This window comes from Tachyglossus aculeatus, chromosome 21 (genome assembly GCF_015852505.1).
Source record: "Tachyglossus aculeatus isolate mTacAcu1 chromosome 21, mTacAcu1.pri, whole genome shotgun sequence".
NCBI lineage: Eukaryota > Metazoa > Chordata > Mammalia > Monotremata > Tachyglossidae > Tachyglossus > Tachyglossus aculeatus.
Genome location: NC_052086.1, coordinates 16482490 through 16503267, shown reverse-complemented (window position 1 = coordinate 16503267; position 20778 = coordinate 16482490). Strand labels below are relative to the sequence as shown.

The window sequence follows — 20778 nt, the reverse complement described above, 5'->3', positions numbered from 1 at the left end:
GACACTGAATCTTTTTATTTTCCCAAATCCCTTGTAGTACAATCACTTTATTAAAAAAAAAATTAAAAAGGGCAAACAGCCTATGGGATTGCCGAAGTGGCCGCCTATATCCATGTGGAATGGGACATTCACAGGTTAGCAAAGGCCTCTTTGTTCTGTTCCAGCCACTGGTCGAGAGTCTTAGCCTTGGGGTTGAGTTTCAGAGTCAGCTCCACGTTGCGGTCGGGCTTCAGGGCGTAAAAGCGGAACATGTTGGCCAGTTCCTTCGCCCCGGGAAAGCCAAGACTCTCATACTCTTCGGGAGTCATCTGTGGACGGAGAATCAATCAATCAATCAATCCATCCAGAACAAACACGTAAGGATCGGCTAGCCCGCCCACAAGCAACCGCATGAAGAGGAGTGCAGAACTCACGCAAATCAGGCATCTGGAAAAAGGAAACTCCATTTTCATCTTTAAAAGTTTAAGTTCTTACAGTTGCAGAGGAGTTTGCTCTGCCTCTCATTCTGCAGCTTTCAGTAATGTAAGGTACAAGAAGGCTCTGTTCGATGGTGAGATTGCTAAAATCTGTCGTCCAAACTGCTACCCCGTTAATCCAAGAATTTATCCTAAACCGCCTTGATTACTGTATCAGCTTTCTTGCTAACCTCCCTGCCTCCTGTCTCTTTCCACTCCAGGCCATACTTCACTCCGCTGCCACGATCATTTTACTACAAAAAAGCTCAGGACATGTTTTCCCCACTCCTCAATAACTTCCAGCGGTTGCCCATCTACCTCCACATCAAACAGAAATTCCCTCCCATCAGCTTTAAAGCATTCAATCACTTCACCACCTCCTACCTAACCTCGCTGCTCTCCTACCATTCATTCATTCATTCAATCGTATTTATTGAGCGCTTACTGTGTGCAGAAGTACAAGTCGGCACAATCGGACCCCAAGACTTCACGCTCCTCTAACACCAAAGCACTCACTGCACATGTCCAGCCTCTGGCCTGAACACTACACCCTCCCTTTCCAAATCCGCAGGACAATTACTCTTCCCCACTTCAAAGCCTTCTTCAAGGCACATCTCCAAGAGGCGTTCCCTGACTAAGCCTTCATTTCCTCTTTTCCCACTCCCTTCTGCATTGCCCTGACTTGCTCCCTTTATTCACCAGGCCCCACAGCTCCACAGCACTTATTTACATATCCGTAATTTATTTATATTAATGTCTGTCTCCCCCTCTGGACTGTAAGCTCGTTGTGGTCAGGGGATGTGTCTATTGGGTTGTATCTCCTGAATGCTCCACACAGAGTAAGCACTCAACAAATACGATTGATTGATCGAGATTGCTGCCACTTACCACTTTCCCTACATGCAAGATGACACTATTTGACATTCACTGTGGCGCTTATACCCAGATTCCCCACTTGTCTTTTATTTTGCCAGCCTTGAAAATAGTGACTGGCCTAGAAAGACAGCTATTTCACCCTGTAAGTTTACAAGAGTAGGGTAAAAAAATGGGCGTGGGCCGATAACTCTTCAATCCCAACAGTATTTACAATGTAACCCAGAGCAATCTGAGGGTGGGGAGGGGATGGATTGGGGGGAGAAACAAGTTGTTACTGGCCCAAGTAATGAGGATATCAGCCGTTTCCCATGTGATCTTGAATGGGACAAAAACACTTTGAGAAGTGACTCAATACCATTTCTACAGGCTTCTCACGGAGAATAATAATAATAATAATGGCATTTATTAAGCGCTTACTATGTGCAAAAGCGCTGGGGAGGTTACAAGGTGATCAGGTTGTCCCATGGGGGGCTCACAGTCTTCATCCCCATTTTACAGATGAGGTAACTGGGGCACAGAGAAGCGACTTGCCCAAAGTCACACAGCGGACAATCGGCGGAGCCGGGATTTGAACCCATGACCTCTGACTCCAAAGCCCAGGCTCCTTCCACTGAGCCAAGCTGCTTCTTGGAAGTTCATCCATCTCAGCTGGGGACAGTAATGAAAAAACCTTTTCAGAACCTATTAATGATGAGCCACACAGATTGCTTTGAGTTTTCTTTCCTTACTTTTAGTACAGGACGGTAAAATGCTCTCTGTTCTGCTCCCCATTTCATCGCCACCAAAAGGATGGGCAGAGAGGAGAGGAAAAGCTAAGGGCTGAGACGATCCACATACTGGAGAACAGGCCACATAAGGAAACTCTTGAAAACAAAATTGAACAGGGGTATAGAAAGGATCTGTAAACCTAAGAAATGTTGGACGTAATTAATATTGCAAATGAAGCCAAACCCAAACAGGTGAAAAGAAAAAGAAAAGAGAAGCAGCATGGGACTGGAAAGTCAGAGGACCAGGGCTCTAATCCTGGCTCTGCCAATGAATTGCTGTGTGACCTTGGGCAAGTCACCACTTCTTTGTGCCTCGGTTTCCTCAACTGTAAAATGGGGATTAAATACTTGCTCTCCCTCCTAGATTGTGAGCCCCATGCGGGACAAGGACTGCGTTCAGCCTAATTAACTTGTACCTACTCCAATACTTAGAACAGTGTTTGACACATCATAATCAGCGTGGCTCAGTGGAAAGAGCACGGGCTTTGGAGTCAGAGGTCATGGGTTCGAATCCCGACTCCGCCACATGTCTGCTGTGTGACCTTGGGCGAGTCACTTAATTTCTCTGAGCCTCAGTTACCTCATCTGTAAAACGGGGATTAAGACTGTGAGCCCCACGTGGGACAACCTCATCTCCTTGTGTCCCCCCCAGCATTTAGAACAGTGCTTTGCACATAGTAAGCGCTTAACAAATACCAACATTATTATTATTATTAGAACAGTGATTTGCACATAGGAAGTGCTTAACAAATGCCAACATTTTTATTATTATAATCACTTAAAGCAGGGGCAGGGGAGACAAAGAAGCCACTCTAACAAAAAGAGCACAGACCTGGGCATCAGAAGGACCTGGGTTCTAGTCCCGGCTCCACCATTTGTCTGCTGCGTAACCTTAGGTAAGTCACTTCTCCGGGCCTCAGTTACCTCATCTGTAAAAGGGGGGTTATGACTACGAGCCCCATGTGAGACACGGACTGTCCGAACTGGTTGGCTTATATCTACCCCAGGGGCACATAATAAGCACTTAACAAATACCAGAAACCCCCCAAAAAACTACAACATCCTATGGGGAGCTCCAATCCTACAAGAGAGAATTTCTGCACCATCCAGGTGGCATACTGATCAACTTTTTGAGATCAGAAATCCAGCTAAAACCCCTAATACCAACAGCTATTTAGAGCCGTCCTAGGCATCCACTGGGGCTTCAAGCTAGGGCCCCTGAGATTGTCCTGAGCTGTCATTATCCAGGAACCCTTAGATTTTGATGATAATAATAATAATTGTCTTTGTTGTGTGTACTTTATAATAATGATGGCATTTATTAATCAATCAATCAATCGTATTTATTGAGCGCTTACTATGTGCAGAGCACTGTACTAAGCGCTTGGGAAGTACAAATTGGCATCACATAGAGACAGTCCCTACCCAACAGTGGGCTCACAGTCTAAAAGGGGGAGACAGAGAACAGAACCAAACATACCAACAAAATAAAATAAGTAGGCTAAAAATGTACAAGTAAAATAAATAAATAAATAAATAAATAGAGTAATAAATATGTACAACCATATATACATATATACAGGTGCTGTGGGGAAGGGAAGGAGGTAAGACGGGAGGATGGAGAGGGGGACGAGGGGGAGAGGAAAGAAGGGGCTCAGTCTGGGAAGGCCTCCTGGAGGAGGTGAGCTCTCAGTAGGGCCTTGAAGGGAGGAAGAGAGCTAGTTTGGCGGACAGGCAGAGGGAGGGCATTCCAGGCCCGGGGGAGGATGTGGGCTGGGGGTCGATGGTGGGACAGGCGAGAACGAGGTACGGTGAGGAGAATAGCGGCGGAGGAGCGGAGGGTGCGGGCTGGGCTGGAGAAGGAGAGAAGGGAGAAGCGATGTGACTTGCCCAAGGGCACACACGCAGACAAGTGGCGGAGCCAGGATTAGAACTCAAGTCCTCCTGCCTCTTGGGCCCGTGCTCTAACCACTCCACTCCCCGAAAAGGCACCTGAGGTTCCTCTGGAGGGTCCTGCCCTCCGGCATCTGGGCTGGCTGCTAAGACTGGGAAGGAAGGCCAAATGCCCAACCCCTCCTGGGAAGAGCGAGTCTCTCCAAATTAGCCCCTTCTCCCAGGCTCCTCAGGCTCTCTCTTGGCAACCGGTTTTTAATTGGTTTGAAGCTCAAGAGCAACAGTGGAGGAACAACAGAACCCAAAACAAGATCCAGGAATAAACTCCCAACCCTCACCTTGCTTGTTTTTTTTTTTAAATGGCATTTATTAAGCGCTTACTATGTGCAAAGCACTGTTCTAAGCGCTGGGAAGGTTACAAAGAGATGAGGTTGTCCCACGGGGGGCTCACAGTCTTAATCCCCATTTTACAGATGAGGGAACTGAGGCACAGAGAAGTGAAGTGACATGCCCAAAGTCACACAGCTAAGTGGTGGAGCCGGGATTTTTTAACTTGTCAGTTTTTAACTTGTCAGCTCCACCACGGTTGTCAGCTTTTTTTTTTTTTTAATGGTATTTGTTAAGCACTTACTATGTGCAAAGCACTGTTCTAATCAATCAATCAATCAATCGTATTTATTGAGCACTTACTGTGTGCAGAGCACTGTACTAAGCGCTTGGGAAGTACAAGTTGGCAACATATAGAGACAGTCCCTACCCAACAGTGGGCTCACAGTCTATAAGGGGGAGACAGAGAACAAAACCAAACATACTAACAAAATAAAATAAATAGAATAGATAGGTACAAGTAAAATAAATAAATAGAGTAATAAATATGTACAGACATATATACATATATACAGGTGCTGTGGGGAAGGGAAGGAGGTAAGATGGGGGGATGGCGAGGGGGAGAGCGCTGTAAGCACTGGGGGGATTACAAAGGTTATCAGGGTTGTCCCACATGGGGCTCACAGTCTTAATCCCCATTTTACAGATGAGGTAACAGGCACAGAAAAGTTAAGTGACTTGCCCAAAGGCACACAGCTCTTGAAATACAACTGTTATTCCCTTTCATTCATTCATTCAATTGTATTTATTGAGTGCTTACTGTGTCTTGGGAGAATACAACAGTAAACAGACACATTCCCTGCCCACAATGAGCTTACAGTCTAGGGGGGTTGGGGAGGAGAGACAGACATCAATATAAACAAGTAAATTACAGCAAAGTACCTAAGTGCTGTGGGGCTGGGAAAGGGGAAGAATCGAGGGAGCAAGTCAGGGTGCCGCAGAAGGGAGTGGCAGAAGAGGAAAGGAGAGGCTTAGTCTTGGAGGAGATTCATTCATTCATTCAATCATATTTATGGAGCGCTTACTGTGTGCAGAGCACTGTACTAAGCGCTTGGGAAGTACAAGTTGGCAACATACAGAGACGGTCCCTACCCAACAGCGGGCTCACAGTCTAGAAGGGGGAGATAGACAACAAAACAAAACATGGGGACAGGTGTCAAGTCATCAGAATAAATAGAAGTAAAGCTAGATGCACATCATTAACAAAATAAATAGAATAGTAAATATGTACAAGTAAAACAGAGTAATAAATCTGTACAAACATATATACAGGTGCTGTGGGGAGGGGAAGGAGGTAGGGTGGGGGGATGGGGAGGAGGAGAGGAAAAAGGGGACTCAGTGTGGGAAGGCCTCCTGGAGGAGGTGACTCAGTAGAGCTTTGAAGGGAGGATGTGTGGAGGTAGGGCATTTCGGGCCAGGGGGAGGACGTGGGCCGGGGGTTGATGGAGATGTGCCTTCAAGGCGGGGAGAGTAATTGTCGGATTTGGGGAGGGAGGGCGAACAGGTGGCGAGATGTGCAAGATGGAGGAACAGCGAGAAGGTTAGCACAAGAAGAGCTAAGTGTGCGGGCTGGGCTGCAGAAGGAGAGTAGCGAGGTGACGTAGGAGGGAAGAAAGTGGTGGAGTGCTTCACTCATTCACTCATTCAATCATATTTATTGAGCGCTTACTGTGTGCAGAGCACTGCACTAAGCGCTTGGGAAGTCCAAGTTGGCAACATAGAGAGACGGTCCCTGCCCAAGAGTGGGCTCACAGGGCCATTCCCTTGTCTGTTCCCCTGCAGGAATGGGCCTTTCCTTGGGAATTGGCCCTGCTGGAACTCAGCCTCCCTTGGAAACCCCGGTCTCTACCAGCCTTCCATCCGCTGAGGCTGAGCTTTATTCTCAGCTTCTAGAGCCCCCTGCCTCCTTGCCCAACCTCTTCCACACACTTGGTTGTGCTTCAGTGCTGTCACCAGGTTGGTAACCGACATTTGGATTTCCAGCCCTTATTCACCCTACCCTCAGCCCCACAGCACTTATATCCACATCTTTAATTTATTTATATTAATGCCTGTCTCCCTCTCTAAACTAAGCTCCCTGTGGGAAGGGAATGTGTCTGCCAACTCTTTCATTTTACTCTCCCAAGCGCTTAATACAGTGCGCCCCACACAGTAAGCACTCAAATACACTGATTGACTGGTTCAATGGCTTTCTCTCTGGAGAGCCTCTAGACTGTAAGCTCATCCTTTGGAATAATAATGATGGCATTTATTAAGCGCCTACAATGTGCAAAGCCCTGTTCTAAGCGCTGGGGAGGTTACAAGGTGATCAGGTTGTCCCACGGGGGGCTCACAGTCCTAATCCCCATTTTACAGATGAGGTAACTGAGGCCCAGAGAAGTGAAGCGACTTGCCCAAAGGCACACAGCTGACAAGTGGTGGAGTCAAGATTTGAACCCATGACCTCTGACTCCAAAGCCCATGCTCCTTCCACTGAGCCATGCTGCTTCTAGTCCTCTAGACTGCTCATTAGGGGCAGGGAACCTGTCTGCTTATTCTGTTATACTGTCCTCTCCCTGTACTTAGAACAGTGCTTTGCACACAGTAAGTGTGCTTAATAAATACTATTGACTGAGTGACTGAGAGCCATTTCTGGTTCCAGAACATTCTGACAATTTCCACCTCTATATATGAGGGGCTAACTCGGCCTTGCCTTTCACAATCCACGCCTGCCGGGAACCTGTAGTCTGTCTGCTGTTGCTTGAGAGACCCTGGCCAGAGAAGAGACATTAAAACACCACCCCGGCCCGCTACAACATCTCTAGGAGAGAGTTGTAATAGTAACAGAGAAACAACATGGCCTAGAGGATAGAGCACGGGGCTGTGGGCCCACTGTTGGCTAGGGACTGTCTCTATATGTTGCCAACTTGTACTTCCCAAGCGCTTAGTACAGTGCTCTGCACACAGTAAGCGCTCAATAAATACGATTGATTGATTGATTGAGGACCAGGGTCCTAATCCCACCTCTGCCACTTGTCTGCTTTGTCTGGGAAGGTCAGGAGGCCTTCCCAGACTGAGCCCCTTCTTTCCTCTCCCCCTCGTCCCCCTCTCCATCCCCCCGTCTTACCTCCTTCCCTTCCCCACAGCACCTGTATATATGTATATATGGTTGTACATATTTATTACTCTATTTATTTATTTATTTATTTATTTTACTTGTACATTTCTATCCTACTTATTTTATTTTGTTGGTATGTTTGGTTCTGTTCTCTGTCTCCCCCTTTTAGACTGTGAGCCCACTGTTGGGTAGGGACTGTCTCTATGTGATGCCAATTTGTACTTCCCAAGCGCTTAGTACAGTGCTCTGCACATAGTAAGCGCTCAATAAATACGATTGATTGATTGATTGATTGATTGCTGTGTGACCTTGAGCAAATCACTTCACTTCTCTGGGCTTCAGTTCCCTCATCTGTAAAACAGGGATTAAGATTGTGGAACATGGCCTGTGTCCAACCTGATTAGCCTGTATCTACCCCCACGTTTAGTTCAGTGCTTGGCACAGAGTAAGTGCTTAACAAATACTATAAATAACAACAACTGTGAGCCCGCTGTTGGGTAGGGACTGTCTCTATGTGTTGCCGACTTGTACTTCCCAAGCGCTTAATACAGTGCTCTGCACACAGTAAGCACTCAATAAATACAATTGATTGATTTGTTAAATGTTTACTATGTGCCAGACATTATACTAAGCGCTGGGATAGATGCAAAATCATCAGGTCCCACACAAGTAGGAGGGAGAACAGATATTGAATCCCCATTTTACAGATGAGGGAACTGAGGATCAGATAAATTAAACGACGATGATGACATTTATTAAATGCTTACTATGTGCAAAGCACTGTGCTAAGCACTGGGGAGGTTACAAGGTGATCAGGTTGTCCCATGGGGGACTCACAGTCTTCATCCCCATTTTACAGATGACGTAACTGAGGCCCAGAGAAGTGACTTGCCTAAAGTCACCCAGCTGACAAGTGGCAGAGCCGGGATTGGAACCCATGACCTCTGACTCCAAAGCGCGTGCTCTTTCCACTGAGCCACGCTGCTTCTGCCCATGGTTACAGAGCAGGATAGTGGCAGAGTTGGGATTAGGCTCCCAGGCCTGTGTTCTTCCCACTAGGTTACACTGCTTCCCTTGGGAGTGTTTACCCTCAACAGGGAGACGGAAGGGGAGGCCCCAGGCTGAGACAGGGGTTCGAGAAGGTTCCCTTCCCCACAGCACCTGTATATATGTATATATGTTTGTACATATTTATTACTCTCTTTATGTATTTATTTTACTTGTACATATCTATTCTATTTATTCTATTCTGTTGGTATGTCTGGTTTTGTTCTCCGTCTCCCCCTTTTAGACTGTGAGCCCACTGTTGGGTAGGGACTGTCTCTATATGTTGCCAACTTGTACTTCCCAAGCGCTTAGTACAGTGCTCTGCACACAGTAAGCGCTCAATAAATATGATTGTTGATGATGATGATGATGAGATCAAGACCGAGAGACTGGTTTTCCCATCCAAAAGGAATGTGGCCAAGCCCCAGAGAACTGCCCTACCTTGGCATCCCGGACAGTCTTGCCAGTGTGTTTGGAGAGGAGGGAGGCGTACTCCTCAACCGTGTGTTTGCAGGTACTCAGCCCGATGTCCTGGCCCACGTACTCTTGCGGGGACTTCAGCAGGCTAAGGACCACCAGCCCGAGGTCATTTATGCCCATCCCGTCCATGGGGATGTCAGCCAGGGGCAAGTCTGCAAAAGGGTACGGGGAGAAACACAAGACACCAGAATGAAGATGGTGGTGAGGTGTGAGACTGTAAGCTCCTTGGAGGCAGGGACCGGGTCTCCTAACTCTATTGTATTCTCCCAAGCCCTTTGTGCAGTGCTCTCCACAGAGTGTTTGCTCCATTAATCATCATCATCATCATCATCAATCGTATTTATTGAGTGCTTACTATGTGCAGAGCACTGTACTAAGCGCTTGGGAAGTACAAATTGGCAACATATAGAGACAGTCCCTACCCAACAGTGGGCTCCATTAATAATACTGATTGACTGCTAGATACAGGCTAGCCTGCTCACGGTATTCGGTACAACAGCCCACGGCAGGCTTCACACGGTAAGCAACGGAGGCAGCCGTCTCAGCGTGGTGCATTCCAGGGGGCTCTGGGCGCTGTTGAAAATTTGAGAGGCCTCCTCCAGGAGGCCTTCCCAGACTGAGCCCCTTCCTTCCTCTCCCCCTCGTCCCCCCCCATCCCCCCATCTTCCCTCCTTCCCTTCCCCACAGCACCTGTATATATGCTTGTACATATTTATTACTCTATTTATTTAACTTGTACATATCTATTCTATTTATTTTGTTAGTATGTTTGGTTTTGTTCTCTGTCTCCCCCTTTTAGCCTGTGAGCCCACTGTTGGGTAGGGACTGTCTCTATATGTTGCCAACTCGGACTTCCCAAGCACTTAGTAAAGTGCTCTGCACACAGTAAGCGCTCAATAAATACGATTGATTGATTGATTGATTGAGAGCCCCAACCTCAGCTCCGGCTTCTGAGTGGCAACGGCTCAGAAGCTGGGTCCGGGTGAACGTGGACCCGGGCAGGGGGGAGTGCCAGGACTCTGCAGGGAGAGGAGAAAAGGGAAGAGGAGGGGCGCCCCCAGAGAAACGCTCTCTTTTCGGGGTGGGGGCTTCTCCAGAGCATCATTTTGGTACACTGAAATGCAGCCAGAGAAGCAGCGTGGCTTAGTGGAAAGAGCCCGGGCTTTGGAGTCAGAGGTCATGGGTTCAAATCCCGGCTCCGCCACTTGTCAGCTGTGTGACTTTGGTCACTTAACTTCTCTGTGCCTCAGTTCCCCCATCTGTAAAACGGGGATTAAGACTGTGAGCCCCCCGTGAGACATCCCGTTCACCTTATAACCTCCCCAGCGCTTAGAACAGTGCTTTGTACATAGTAAGCGCTTAATAAATGCTATCATTATTATTATTATTATTACACTGCCTTGCCAGCACAAACATCCGCAGGGTTGTGAGGGTCTAGGTGGCAGATGTTTGCCACCCGGAGAGGGGATGGCGCTTATTTTTCTGCCCTGACTGGCCAAACGTCTGAAACCGGTCCGTTTTTAGCTTGAGGGGTTCTAGTACAGTCCATTTAGTCACCCAAGGTACTCAAAACACCAACAAGAGTCTGTTAGGAAGAAGGAGGCATCTGGTTCCATTTCACAGGTGGAGACGTACAACGGAAAGGAAGTTGGCCTGAACCAAGTGAATCAGTAGATAATAGTAATAATAATGATGATGGTATTTGTTAAGCGCTTACTATGTTCTAAGCACTGGGGGGATACAAGGTGATCAGGTTGTCCCATGTGGGGCTCACAGTCTTAATCCCCATTTTACAGATGAGGGAACTGAGGCACAGAGAAGTTAAGTGACTTGCCCAAAGTCACACAGCTGACAATTGGCGGAGCCGGGATTTGAACCTCTGACCTCTGACTCCAAAGCCCGGGCTCCTTCCACTGAGCCACGCTAGGCAGGACTAGAATCTAAGTCACCTGCTTCCTGAACTCTTCATATTATTCCACGGCTTCATCACCATTGCGACTCCAAAAGAAGGTTCTACATGTTTCGTCTTGTCTGTCTCCCCCTTCTAGACTGTGAGCCCGTTGTTGGGTCGGGACCGTCTCTATATGTTGCCAACTTGTCCTTCCCAAGCTCTTAGTCCAGTGCTCTGCACACAGTAAGCGCTCAATAAATACGACAATGAATGAATTGGGCAGGTCGCATGGGGAGCAACGGGGAAGGATGCTTACTCAGTAAGTAGCCGCTTCCGTCTGACGCTTTCTTGGGAAGAAAGTAGTTGAGAAGGTTCTCGAAGTAGCAGGGCAGCCGGACACTGGTCATGGGGACACCCAAGCCCCGGAAGTATTCCTCCACTTCTCCTTTACCATCAAAGTGCCCCACCTCCAACTTGCCGCCCGTCAGCTTTTTCACGTTCTCTAAGCCGCTGTACACCACGTAGCGTAAGCCTAAGCGTTTGGACAGGTCGGCCAGAAGTTTGCCCTGTGACGAAAGCACACAGACGAACAAGAGATTGGGACCTGACAACGTGGAGGTTGCCACAAGATTTCTTCCTCTGCCTGCTCCCCACTAAACTGCCTCCTGCTCAATAAACAGTATTTATCGCCTTTCCCAAAATATACGGTCTAGCGGGACGTTGTTCCAAACAGGGTAAAGAAAACAGGCACGGCTTTCTAGGAGTTCCCCCCACAGCACTGATGATGAGAATGAACCCAAGGCACGCAAATAAATCAGCATCCTGCAGTCCCTTTCACTTCATCATCATCATCATCAATCGTATTTATTGAGCGCATACTGTGTGCAGAGCACTGTACTAAGCGCTTGGGAAGTACAAGTTGGCAACATATAGAGATGGTCCCTATCCAACAACAGGCTCACAGTCTAGAAGGGGGAGACAGAGAACAAAACAAAACATATTAACAAAATAAAATAAATAGAATAGATATGTACAAGCAAAATAAATAGAGTAACTTCTGCTAGCCACCCTTCTTCTCTGTCCGCCCCTCAGTCCCCAACTTCATTCCCCTACCTAGGCACTCATGTTTCCACCAAGTCAACTTACCCTATTTCTTTCTCTTGTCTCATACTCTTTTCTTGTTTCTTAGATTTGTGTTTTTTAGTAGGTTTGTGCATATTTACTGAGAGCAGTATTGTGTCTGTGGCAGGACCCGAATTGTAGGGGTCGGGGGGAGTGGGGTTGCTGCAGAGGAGAAAAGAGGGACTCAAGGCCCAGATGTCACATCTGCCCCTCTGCCACGAGGGCAGGGAAAGTAATCAATCAATCGTATTTATTGAGCGCTTACTGTGTACAGAGCACTGTACTAAGCGCTTGCTTAGTACGGGGGTGACTGGAGATTCTGGGCTGGCAACGGATTCAGACAGTAGCAGGGAATGGGAAACCGAATAAACAGGGTACCAGGGATCCTGAGGGTCTGGAGACCTCACCAAGTCAGCACAAGAGTTATCCCTGACAGGCTGAAGTCGTGTTTGGAAGGCAGCCCAGACATTTCTTCAGGGCAGGTTGCCTTATTTCAGTTGCCTTATTACTGCTCTGCACACAGTAAGCGCTCAATAAATACGATTGATTGACTGATTGATTATGGTGGCTGGAAGTGAGCCGGGCCTCGGACACCAAAAACCGATCGATCAGTGGTATTCATTCGACGCTTACTGTGTGCAGACCCCTGAACTCAGTGCTTGGGAGAGTACAACAGAGGTGCCCACAACAAGCTTACACTCTAGAGGGGAAAATAGACATTAATATAAATAATTTATAGATATGTTTGTAGTGCTGAGGGGCTGACAGTGGAGCGAATACTGAACACCCAAAGGTCACAGACCCAAGTGTATAGAAGACCCAGAAAGGAGAGGGAGTCGGGGAAAAGAGGGCTTACCTTCAACCCAGGAAAATAGTTTAGGTATTTAAACCCTACAAGGCCTCCCGTGGTTCCCCTTGGAGCTTCTCCTCTAGACTGTAAGCTTGTTATGGGCAGGGAATGTGTCTGCTAATTCCCAATCACTCCCAATCACTTAGTAGAGTGCTCTGCACATAGTAAGAACTCAATAAATACCATTAATTGATTGACTGGGGTCCCCCTCACCTGAGGCTTCTGGGTCCTCAGCTGCTCCTCTCCCCATGATCAGCCCCCTCCCTACAGCTTCTGGTCTGGTCTGGTCTCCATCGGTCTGAGTTTCAGGACCCCCCTCCCAACTTCTCCCCCAAACCCAGAGCTGTTTGAGGGGGTGGGAAGAGGACAGAGTGGCAGCCCCACACCCCGGGATGTCCCCACCTGCTTGATCTCCTGCTCTTGACTGAGATTCTCCCAGTAGTTGGTAACGACGAAGGCCGCGTGGGCCCCCGCGAGCGCCTGCTCCATGGTCCGCTCATCGTCCTGATCTCCCCGGACCACTTGGGCTCCTTGCCGCTGCAGCTCCTTGGCTCGCTTCTTCCTTGGGTCTCGTGTCACCACGCGGACCCTGAAGGTCCCATCTTCCAGGAGGGCCTTGGCCACGGAGCCTCCCTGGGCCCCTGGGAGGAACCAGATTGATTGTCTGTGTGCTCCACCCCGAGCCAAACTGGGTCCCTTTCCTCTCCTACCCGTGTCCTCCTTGAGACGACGTCCCAGAGGAAGCAGCCTGAGAAAGCAAGACTGGACAGGCCAGTAACATCAACAATGCCCGTCATCCAACCCCATGGCTCCGAGGAAGAAATAAGCAAGATTCTCAGTTCTTCACTCCTTCTAGAAGGCCCCCTGCCTCCCCCCTACCCCGGGGCAATCAAGACTCCTTCCCTTCCCCACAGCACCTGTATATATGTTTGTACATATTTATTACTCTATTTATTTTACTTGTACATATCTATTTTATTTTGTTAGTATGTTTGGTTTTGTTCTCTGTCTCCCCCTTTTAGACTGTGAGCCCACTGTTAGGTAGGGACTGTCTCTATATGTTGCCAACTTGTACTTCCCAAGCACTTAGTACAGTGCTCTGCACACAGTAAGTGCTCAATAAATACGATTGATTGATTGATTGAAGACCCCTAAGACCTAATTGTTATCAGATACTGCACCCAACGCTAGGCCATCAGCATCCCACCATTACCTCAACCTGTAATCTAACCCACATCTGCTCCCTCCCCCAAACTGTCCTTTGCCCCTCCCTCTCCATCTGATCTGGATCATTACTCTTCTCCCGGATTCCCTAATAATCTTCCTCTCCCTTGTTGCAAGGATCAACACACTCAGCTAGGAAGCAGGGTGGCCTACTGGAAAGTCAGAGCGCCTGGGTTCTAATCCCTGCTCCGCCACTTGTCTGTGTGACCTTGGGCAAATCACTTCACTTCTCTGTGCCTCAGTTACCTCATCTGCAACATGGAGATTAAAACTGTGAGCCCTATGTGGAACAGGGACTGTTTCCAACCTGTTTATCCTGTGTCATCGCAGCACTTAGCCTGTGAGCCTGCTGTTGGGTAGGGAGCGTCTCTATATGTTGCTGACTTGTACTTCCCAAGCGCTTAGTACAGTGCTCTGCACACAGTAAGCGCTCAATAAATACGATTGAATGAACGAATGAATGGCACACAGTGAGTGTTTAATAAACCCCCAAAACTTTACCCTTTCAATGGAACTCAGCTCTAACCCTATTCCAAACTTTTAACTCCTTCCTGAAGCCCCCAGGGCCCACCTGATCACACTTAGGGGTAACTGGATGGCAAGATCAGTTAGGTGGGAACTCCCTCTAGAGACATCCCCACCTCTTTAAATCAATCAATCAATCGTATTTATTGAGCGCTTACTGTGTGCAGAGAACTGTACTAAGTGCTTGGGAAGTACAAGTCGGCAACACAATGCCGACTTTAAATGGTCTCCTGTCCTCATTAACACATTCTCCACTTTTCCAACTCTCTACCAAGGGAACGCTTCACATCTGCTCCCCCAATACTAGTGCTATAATAATAATAATAATGGCATTTGTTAAGCACTTACTATGTGCAAAGCACTGTTCTAAGTGCTGGGGGGGGATACAAGGTGATCAGGTTGTCCCACGTGGGGCTCACAGTCTTAATCCCCATTTTACAGATGAGGTAACTGAGGCTCAGAGAAGTCAAGTGACTTGCCCAAGGTCACAGAGCAGACATGTGGCACAGCTGGGATTAGAACCCATGACCTCTGGCGCCCAAGCCCGTGCTCTTTCCACTGAGCCACGCTATGGACCCTATCATCTCTCACCTCTTCATCGGTGTGCAGAGGACTGTACTAAGCCCTTGAGACAGTACAACCTGGCAGAGTTCCCTGCCCTCAATGAGCTAGAGGAGGAGACATATGTTGATATAAATAAATAAATTACGGTGCTGTGGGGCTGAGGGAGGGGTGAATAAAGGGAACAGAAGGGAATAGAAGGGAGTGGGAGAAGACAAAATGAGGGCTTAGTCAAATCCTCTCGGAGGAGACGGAGACGTGACTTAAATAAGGCTTTGAAGGTGGGGATAGTGAGCATCAGAAATGAAGAGGGAGGGCCTGTGAGGCCAGAGGAAGGATGTGGGAGAGCACTTGGTGGCTAGACGAAACCGAGTTACAGTGCACAGGCTTCCCAGACTGAGCCCCCTTTTTCCTCTCCTCCTCCCCATCCCCCCCGCCCTACCTCCTTCCCCTCCCCACAGCACCTGTATATATGTTCGTACAGATTTATTACTCTATTTACTACTCTATTTATTTTGTTAATAATGTGCATTTAGCTTTAATTCTATTCGTTCTGCCGACTTGTCCCAATTTGTACTCCAATTTGTACTTCCCAAGCGCTTAGTACAGTGCTCTGCACATAGTAAGCGCTCAATAAATATGATTGATGATGATGACTTGACACCTGTCCACATGTTTAGTTTTGTCGTCTGTCTCCCCCTTCTAGACTGTGAGCCCGTTGTTGGGTAGGGACCGTCTCTATCTGTTGCCAACTTCCCAAGCGCTTAGTCCGGTGCTCTGCACACAGTAAGCGCTCAATAAATACGACTGAATGAATGAACTAGACAAGCGAAGGGTGCGGGCTGGGTTGTAGCAGGAGAGCAGCGAGGTGAGGTAGGAGGGGGCAAGGTGACTGAGTACTTTAAGACCGATGGTAAGGAGTTTCTGTTTGATGCGAAGGCGGATGGGCAACCACTGGAGGTTCTTGAAGAGTGGGGAAATATGGACTAATCATTTTTGTAGAAAAATGATCCGAGCAGCAGAGTGAAATACGGACTGAAGTGGGGAGAGACAGGAAGCGGGGAGGTCGGCAAAGAAGCTGATACAGTAATCAAGGCGGAATAGGAGAAGTGCTTGGATTAACGTGGTAGCAGTTTGGATGGAGAGGAAAGGACAGATTTTAGAAGGGTGGATTTTAGTGATATTATAAAGGTTGAACCGATGGGATTTAGAGACAGATTTAACATGTGGGTTGATAGAGGGAGATGAGTCAAGAGAGGGAGGAGGCAGCCGTGGAAAAAGCCAGGGCCTGGTGAGGGTGGGGAAGGGGGGGTAAGAGAAAAAGGAAATGTTTTGAAGAGAAGAGGAAGCTGGAGTGGTCAGAGAAGAGGTGAAGGTAGAGGTAGGTGGGGCGGGAAGGGGGAGGAAGCCACAGGGCTGGGTTGGGTTCAGAGATCGAGAGAAAACAAGAGAGGTTACAGGGGGAACAGCTCTTTCCTCCGTGCCCAGGGGCAAATGTCCTGAGTTGAGGGCAGCCCGAAGTCCTTGGAGAGAGGGCCTGGAGTCACGGGAGCAACGGGAGCAAGGCTGAAGAGAGGCTGAGGGGGTGGGGGAGGAGAGGGCAATGACAGAAAGCAGATAACCCAGCCACCTCCTCCCGCTGCTGCAATGGTCAAGAGTGTCACAGAACTAACCCAAAGGGAATACCAGTTCTGACGGAGGCACCCTCAGAATCAATCAATCAATCAAACGTATTTATTGAGCGCTTACTGTGTGCAGAGCACTGTACTAAGTGCTTGGGAAGTACAAGTTGGCAACATATAGAGACAGTCCCTACCCAACAGTGGGCTCACAGTCTAAAACGGACTCGAGAAGAAGGGACTCGGGAATAAAGCCTCGAGACCACGGTAATAATAATAATGATAATAATGATGATGATGGCATTTGTTAAGCGCTTACTATGTGCAAAGCACAGTTCTAAGCACTGGGGGGGGATACAAGGTGATCAGGTTGTCCCACAAGGGGCTCACAGTCTTAATCCTCATTTTACAGATGAGGGAACTGAGGCTGAGAAGTGAAGTGACTTGCCTAAGGTCACACAGCAGACATGTGGCAGAGCCAGGATTCGAACCCATGACTTCTGACTCCCAAGGCCGGGCTCTTTCCACTGAGCCACGCTGCTTCAGAGACGACAGGCCTGGGACGCCAGAGGACTTGAGTCTCCTCAGAGACTATCGTGGGCCAGGGCCAAAGAAGCCCTTTTGGAAACTGTGAACCTGACAAGGGTAGACCCAGACCGGGGGGGGAAAAAAGCTTTGCAGCATGGCTCAGTGGAAAGAGCCCGGGCTTTGGAGTCAGTGGTCGTGGGTTCAAATCCTGCCTCTGCCAATTGTCAGCTGTGTGACCTTGGGCAAGTCACTTAACTTCTCTGGGCCTCAGTTCCCTCATCTGTAAAATGGGGGTTGACTGTGAGCCCCCCTTGGGACAACCTGATCACTTTGTAACCCCCCAGCGCTTAGAACAGTGCTTTGCACATAGTAAGCGCTTAATAAATGCCATCATTATTATTATTATTATTATTATTTGGGGTGGGAGGGGTGCGGAGCCAATTGGCAGGTAGGGGTTATGGGGGTAGGGAAAGAGATGAGGGCTTAGTCCAGTGCTCTGCACACAGTAAGCGCTCAATAAATACGATTGAATGAATGAATGAGCGGGGGCTTTGTCTATCTTGCAAGACCTGCATAATCCTGCTGAATTTCATATAGAAGCAGCACGGCCTAGTGGAAAGAGCACGGGCATGGAAATCAGAGGACCTGGGTTCTAATTCTGGCTCTACCACTCTTTTAAGAAAATATTTACGTGCTTACTCTGTGCCAGGCACTGCACTAAGTGCTGGCACTACGCACTTGTCCGCTATGTGGCTCAGTGGATAGAGCATGGGCTTTGGAGTCAGAGGTAGCGGGTTCAAATCCCAGCTCTGCCAATTGCCAGCTGTGTGACTTTGGGCAGGTCACTTAACTTCTCTGTGCCTCAGTTACCTCCTCATCTGTAAAATGGGGATTAAGACTCTGAGCCTCCTGTGGGACAACCTGATCACCTTGTAACCTCCCCAGCACTTAGAACAGTGCTTTGCACATAGTAAGCACTTAATAAATGCCATCATTATTATTATTATTATTACTATTATGTGACCTTGGGCAAGTCACTTTATTGCTCTGGGCCTCAGTTCTCTCATCTGAAAAATGGGGATTAAGAGTGTGAGCCCCATGTGGGACATGGAGTGTGCCCAATGTGAATAGCTTGAATATACTGCAGTGCTCAGTATAGTGCCCGGTACATAGTAAGCTCTTATATTTGCCCCATCCTCAACCACACATCACTAATGTATGTATCTTTAAAATATATATCGTAAATGATTTATTAATATTAATGTCTGTTTCCCCCTTTAGGCTGTAAACTCCTTAGTGCCCAGTACATAGTAAGCTCTTATATTTGCCCCATCCTCAACCACACATCACTAATGTGTATATCTTTAAAATATATATTGTAAATGATTTATGAATATTAATGTCTGTTTCCCCCTTTAGGCTGTAAACTCCTTGTGGGCAAGGAACATGTATGCCAACTCTGTAGTACTGTACTCTCCCAAGCGCTTAGAACAGTGCCCTGCACATAGTAAGAGCTTAATAAATACCATTAGTAATGTTTAACAAATACCATAAGAAAAAAATTGGCAACTGCCTACGGGATCTGAATAATGGGAATTTCCACGGGTCAAGGGTTCTCAGGCTCCAGCTGAAAGAAAGGAACCTCCAGAATCACTCACCTGTTGCACCAAAAACAACAACCAGCTCCTTGTCAGCCATGGAAAGCAACCAGGAGGATGCAGAAGCCACAAAGTCAGGCAATCTGGAAAGGAAAACTGTCACCCCAGGAATTGGTGAGCTTTCTGGGAAACCTTGGAGGGAGGAAAGAAACTCAGTCTAAGTCCAAAACACAAAGATTTGTGTTTGAGCATCAGACAGATCCAGAGGCACCAACTTTTCATTTTAAGCGCGAGATTATAAATTTATATGGAGAGGGGATCATTTCTCTTTTTTATAGTATTTGTTAAGCACTTACTATGTGCCAGGCACTGTACTAAGCTCTTAGGGTAGATACTAGATTATCAGATTGGACAAAGCCCAAGTCCCATGTGGGGCTCAAACCTTTAATCTCCATTTTACAGATCATCATCAATCGTATTTATTGAGCGCTTACTGTGTGCAGAGCACTGTACTAAGCACTTGGGAAGTACAAGTTGGCAACATATAGAGACGGTCCCTACCCAACAGTGGGCTCACAGTCTAAAAGACTGAGAAGTTAAGACTTGCCCAAGGTCACAGAGCAGACAAGCGGCAGAGCCAGAATTAGAACCCAGGTCCTCCGACTCTAATGCCCGTACTCTTCCCACTATGCCATGCTGCTTCTCCAACTGTATTTTTCTTTCCCAAGTGCTTAGTACAGTGCCCTGTATCTGGTAAGTGCTCAGTTCCATTGACTGATTACTCAGCCACTCCTCACTAGTGGTAAAAATATTTATTAAGTGTTTACTGTGTGCAGAGCACTGTACAACATGCTGGGAAGGAATACACGGGTGGAAATTGGACCCCATCCCTGTCCCTCAGAGGGCTCACGATCAAAAAAAAGTTTTCCTTTTTTTTGAGGGGACTCCCTTGGGAAACCGGCTCCCTTTCTCCAGGAAAAATGATCCTGCTTCCCCCTCTCCATCCCCCCCGTCTTACCTCCTTCCCTTCCCCACAGCACCTGTATATATGTTTGTACATATTTATTACTCTATTTATTTATTTTACTTGTACATCTCTATTCTATTTATTTTATTTTGTTAATATGTTTGGTTTTGTTCTCTGTCTCCCCCTTCTAGACTGTGAGCCCACTGTTGGGTAGGGACTGTCTCTATGTGTTGCCAACTTGTACTTCCCAAGTGCTTAGTACAGTGCTCTGCACACAGTAAGCGCTCAATAAATACGATTGATTGATTGATTGATTAAGCTTAGCAGCTGGGCCCCGAGGACAGGGGTGGGGATGGGCTGGATGGGAGCAGCACTGCTCAGTAGCCAGAAGTTTGGGAGATGATCAGCCCAGGCCCAGTTGAAGGCCTTTAGGCTCCCCGGGCAGGATATCCATCTTGGGGGAAAGTGGCCCCGGGAAAACAGACCCGTAATGTGAGCGCCAAGAATGATGGGCAGGAGACAGCAGTGATCATCATCATCATCAATCGTATTTATTGAGCGCTTACTATGTGCAGAGCACTGTACTAGCGCTTGGGAAGTACAAATTGGCAACATATAGAGACAGTCCCTACCCAACAGTGGGCTCACAGTCTAAAAGGGGGAGACGGAGAACAAAACCAAACATACTAACAAAATAAAATAAATAGAATAGATATGTACAAGTAAAATAAATAAATAGAGTAATAAATATGTACAAACATATATACAGGTGCTGTGGGGAAGGGAAGGAGGTAAGATGGGGGGGCGAGGGGGAGAGGAAGGAAGGGGCTCAGTCTGGGAAGGCCTCCCAGGCCTGGGTTCTTGATGATGGTATTTGTTAAGCACTTCCTA

The 20778-nt window shown here is 47.7% G+C and overlaps 1 protein-coding gene across 2 annotated transcripts; it reads right to left on the bottom strand.

Annotated features, from left to right (window-relative positions):
• On the bottom strand, positions 1–19108 carry NMRAL1 (NmrA like redox sensor 1). 2 transcript variants are annotated; one of them, XM_038763161.1, is made up of 5 exons: positions 18981–19108; positions 13268–13506; positions 11210–11459; positions 8964–9154; positions 1–308 (listed from the first exon to the last, which is right to left on the bottom strand). In XM_038763161.1, exons 1-5 carry the CDS (start codon positions 19018–19020, stop codon positions 129–131), a joined length of 900 nt encoding a protein of 299 aa, XP_038619089.1. In that variant the 5' UTR covers positions 19021–19108; the 3' UTR covers positions 1–128. The 2 variants fall into 2 exon arrangements, with proteins under 2 accessions (XP_038619089.1, XP_038619090.1); XM_038763162.1 differs by lacking the exon at positions 8964–9154.
• Positions 19109–20778: the final 1670 nt, after the last annotated feature.

What these genes read in the sequence shown, in the direction of transcription:
- NMRAL1 (XM_038763161.1), bottom strand. Translation starts at nt 19,020, where the DNA reads ATGGCTGACAAGGAGCTGGTTGTTGTTTTTGGTGCAACAG. An exon ending in TGTTGTTTTTGGTGCAACAG is followed by an intron (nt 13,507 to 18,980) that starts GTGAGTGATTCT and finishes GGTTCCTCCCAG; the next exon opens with GGGCCCAGGGAGGCTCCGTG. An exon ending in AAGAGCAGGAGATCAAGCAG is followed by an intron (nt 11,460 to 13,267) that starts GTGGGGACATCC and finishes CTTTCGTCACAG; the next exon opens with GGCAAACTTCTGGCCGACCT.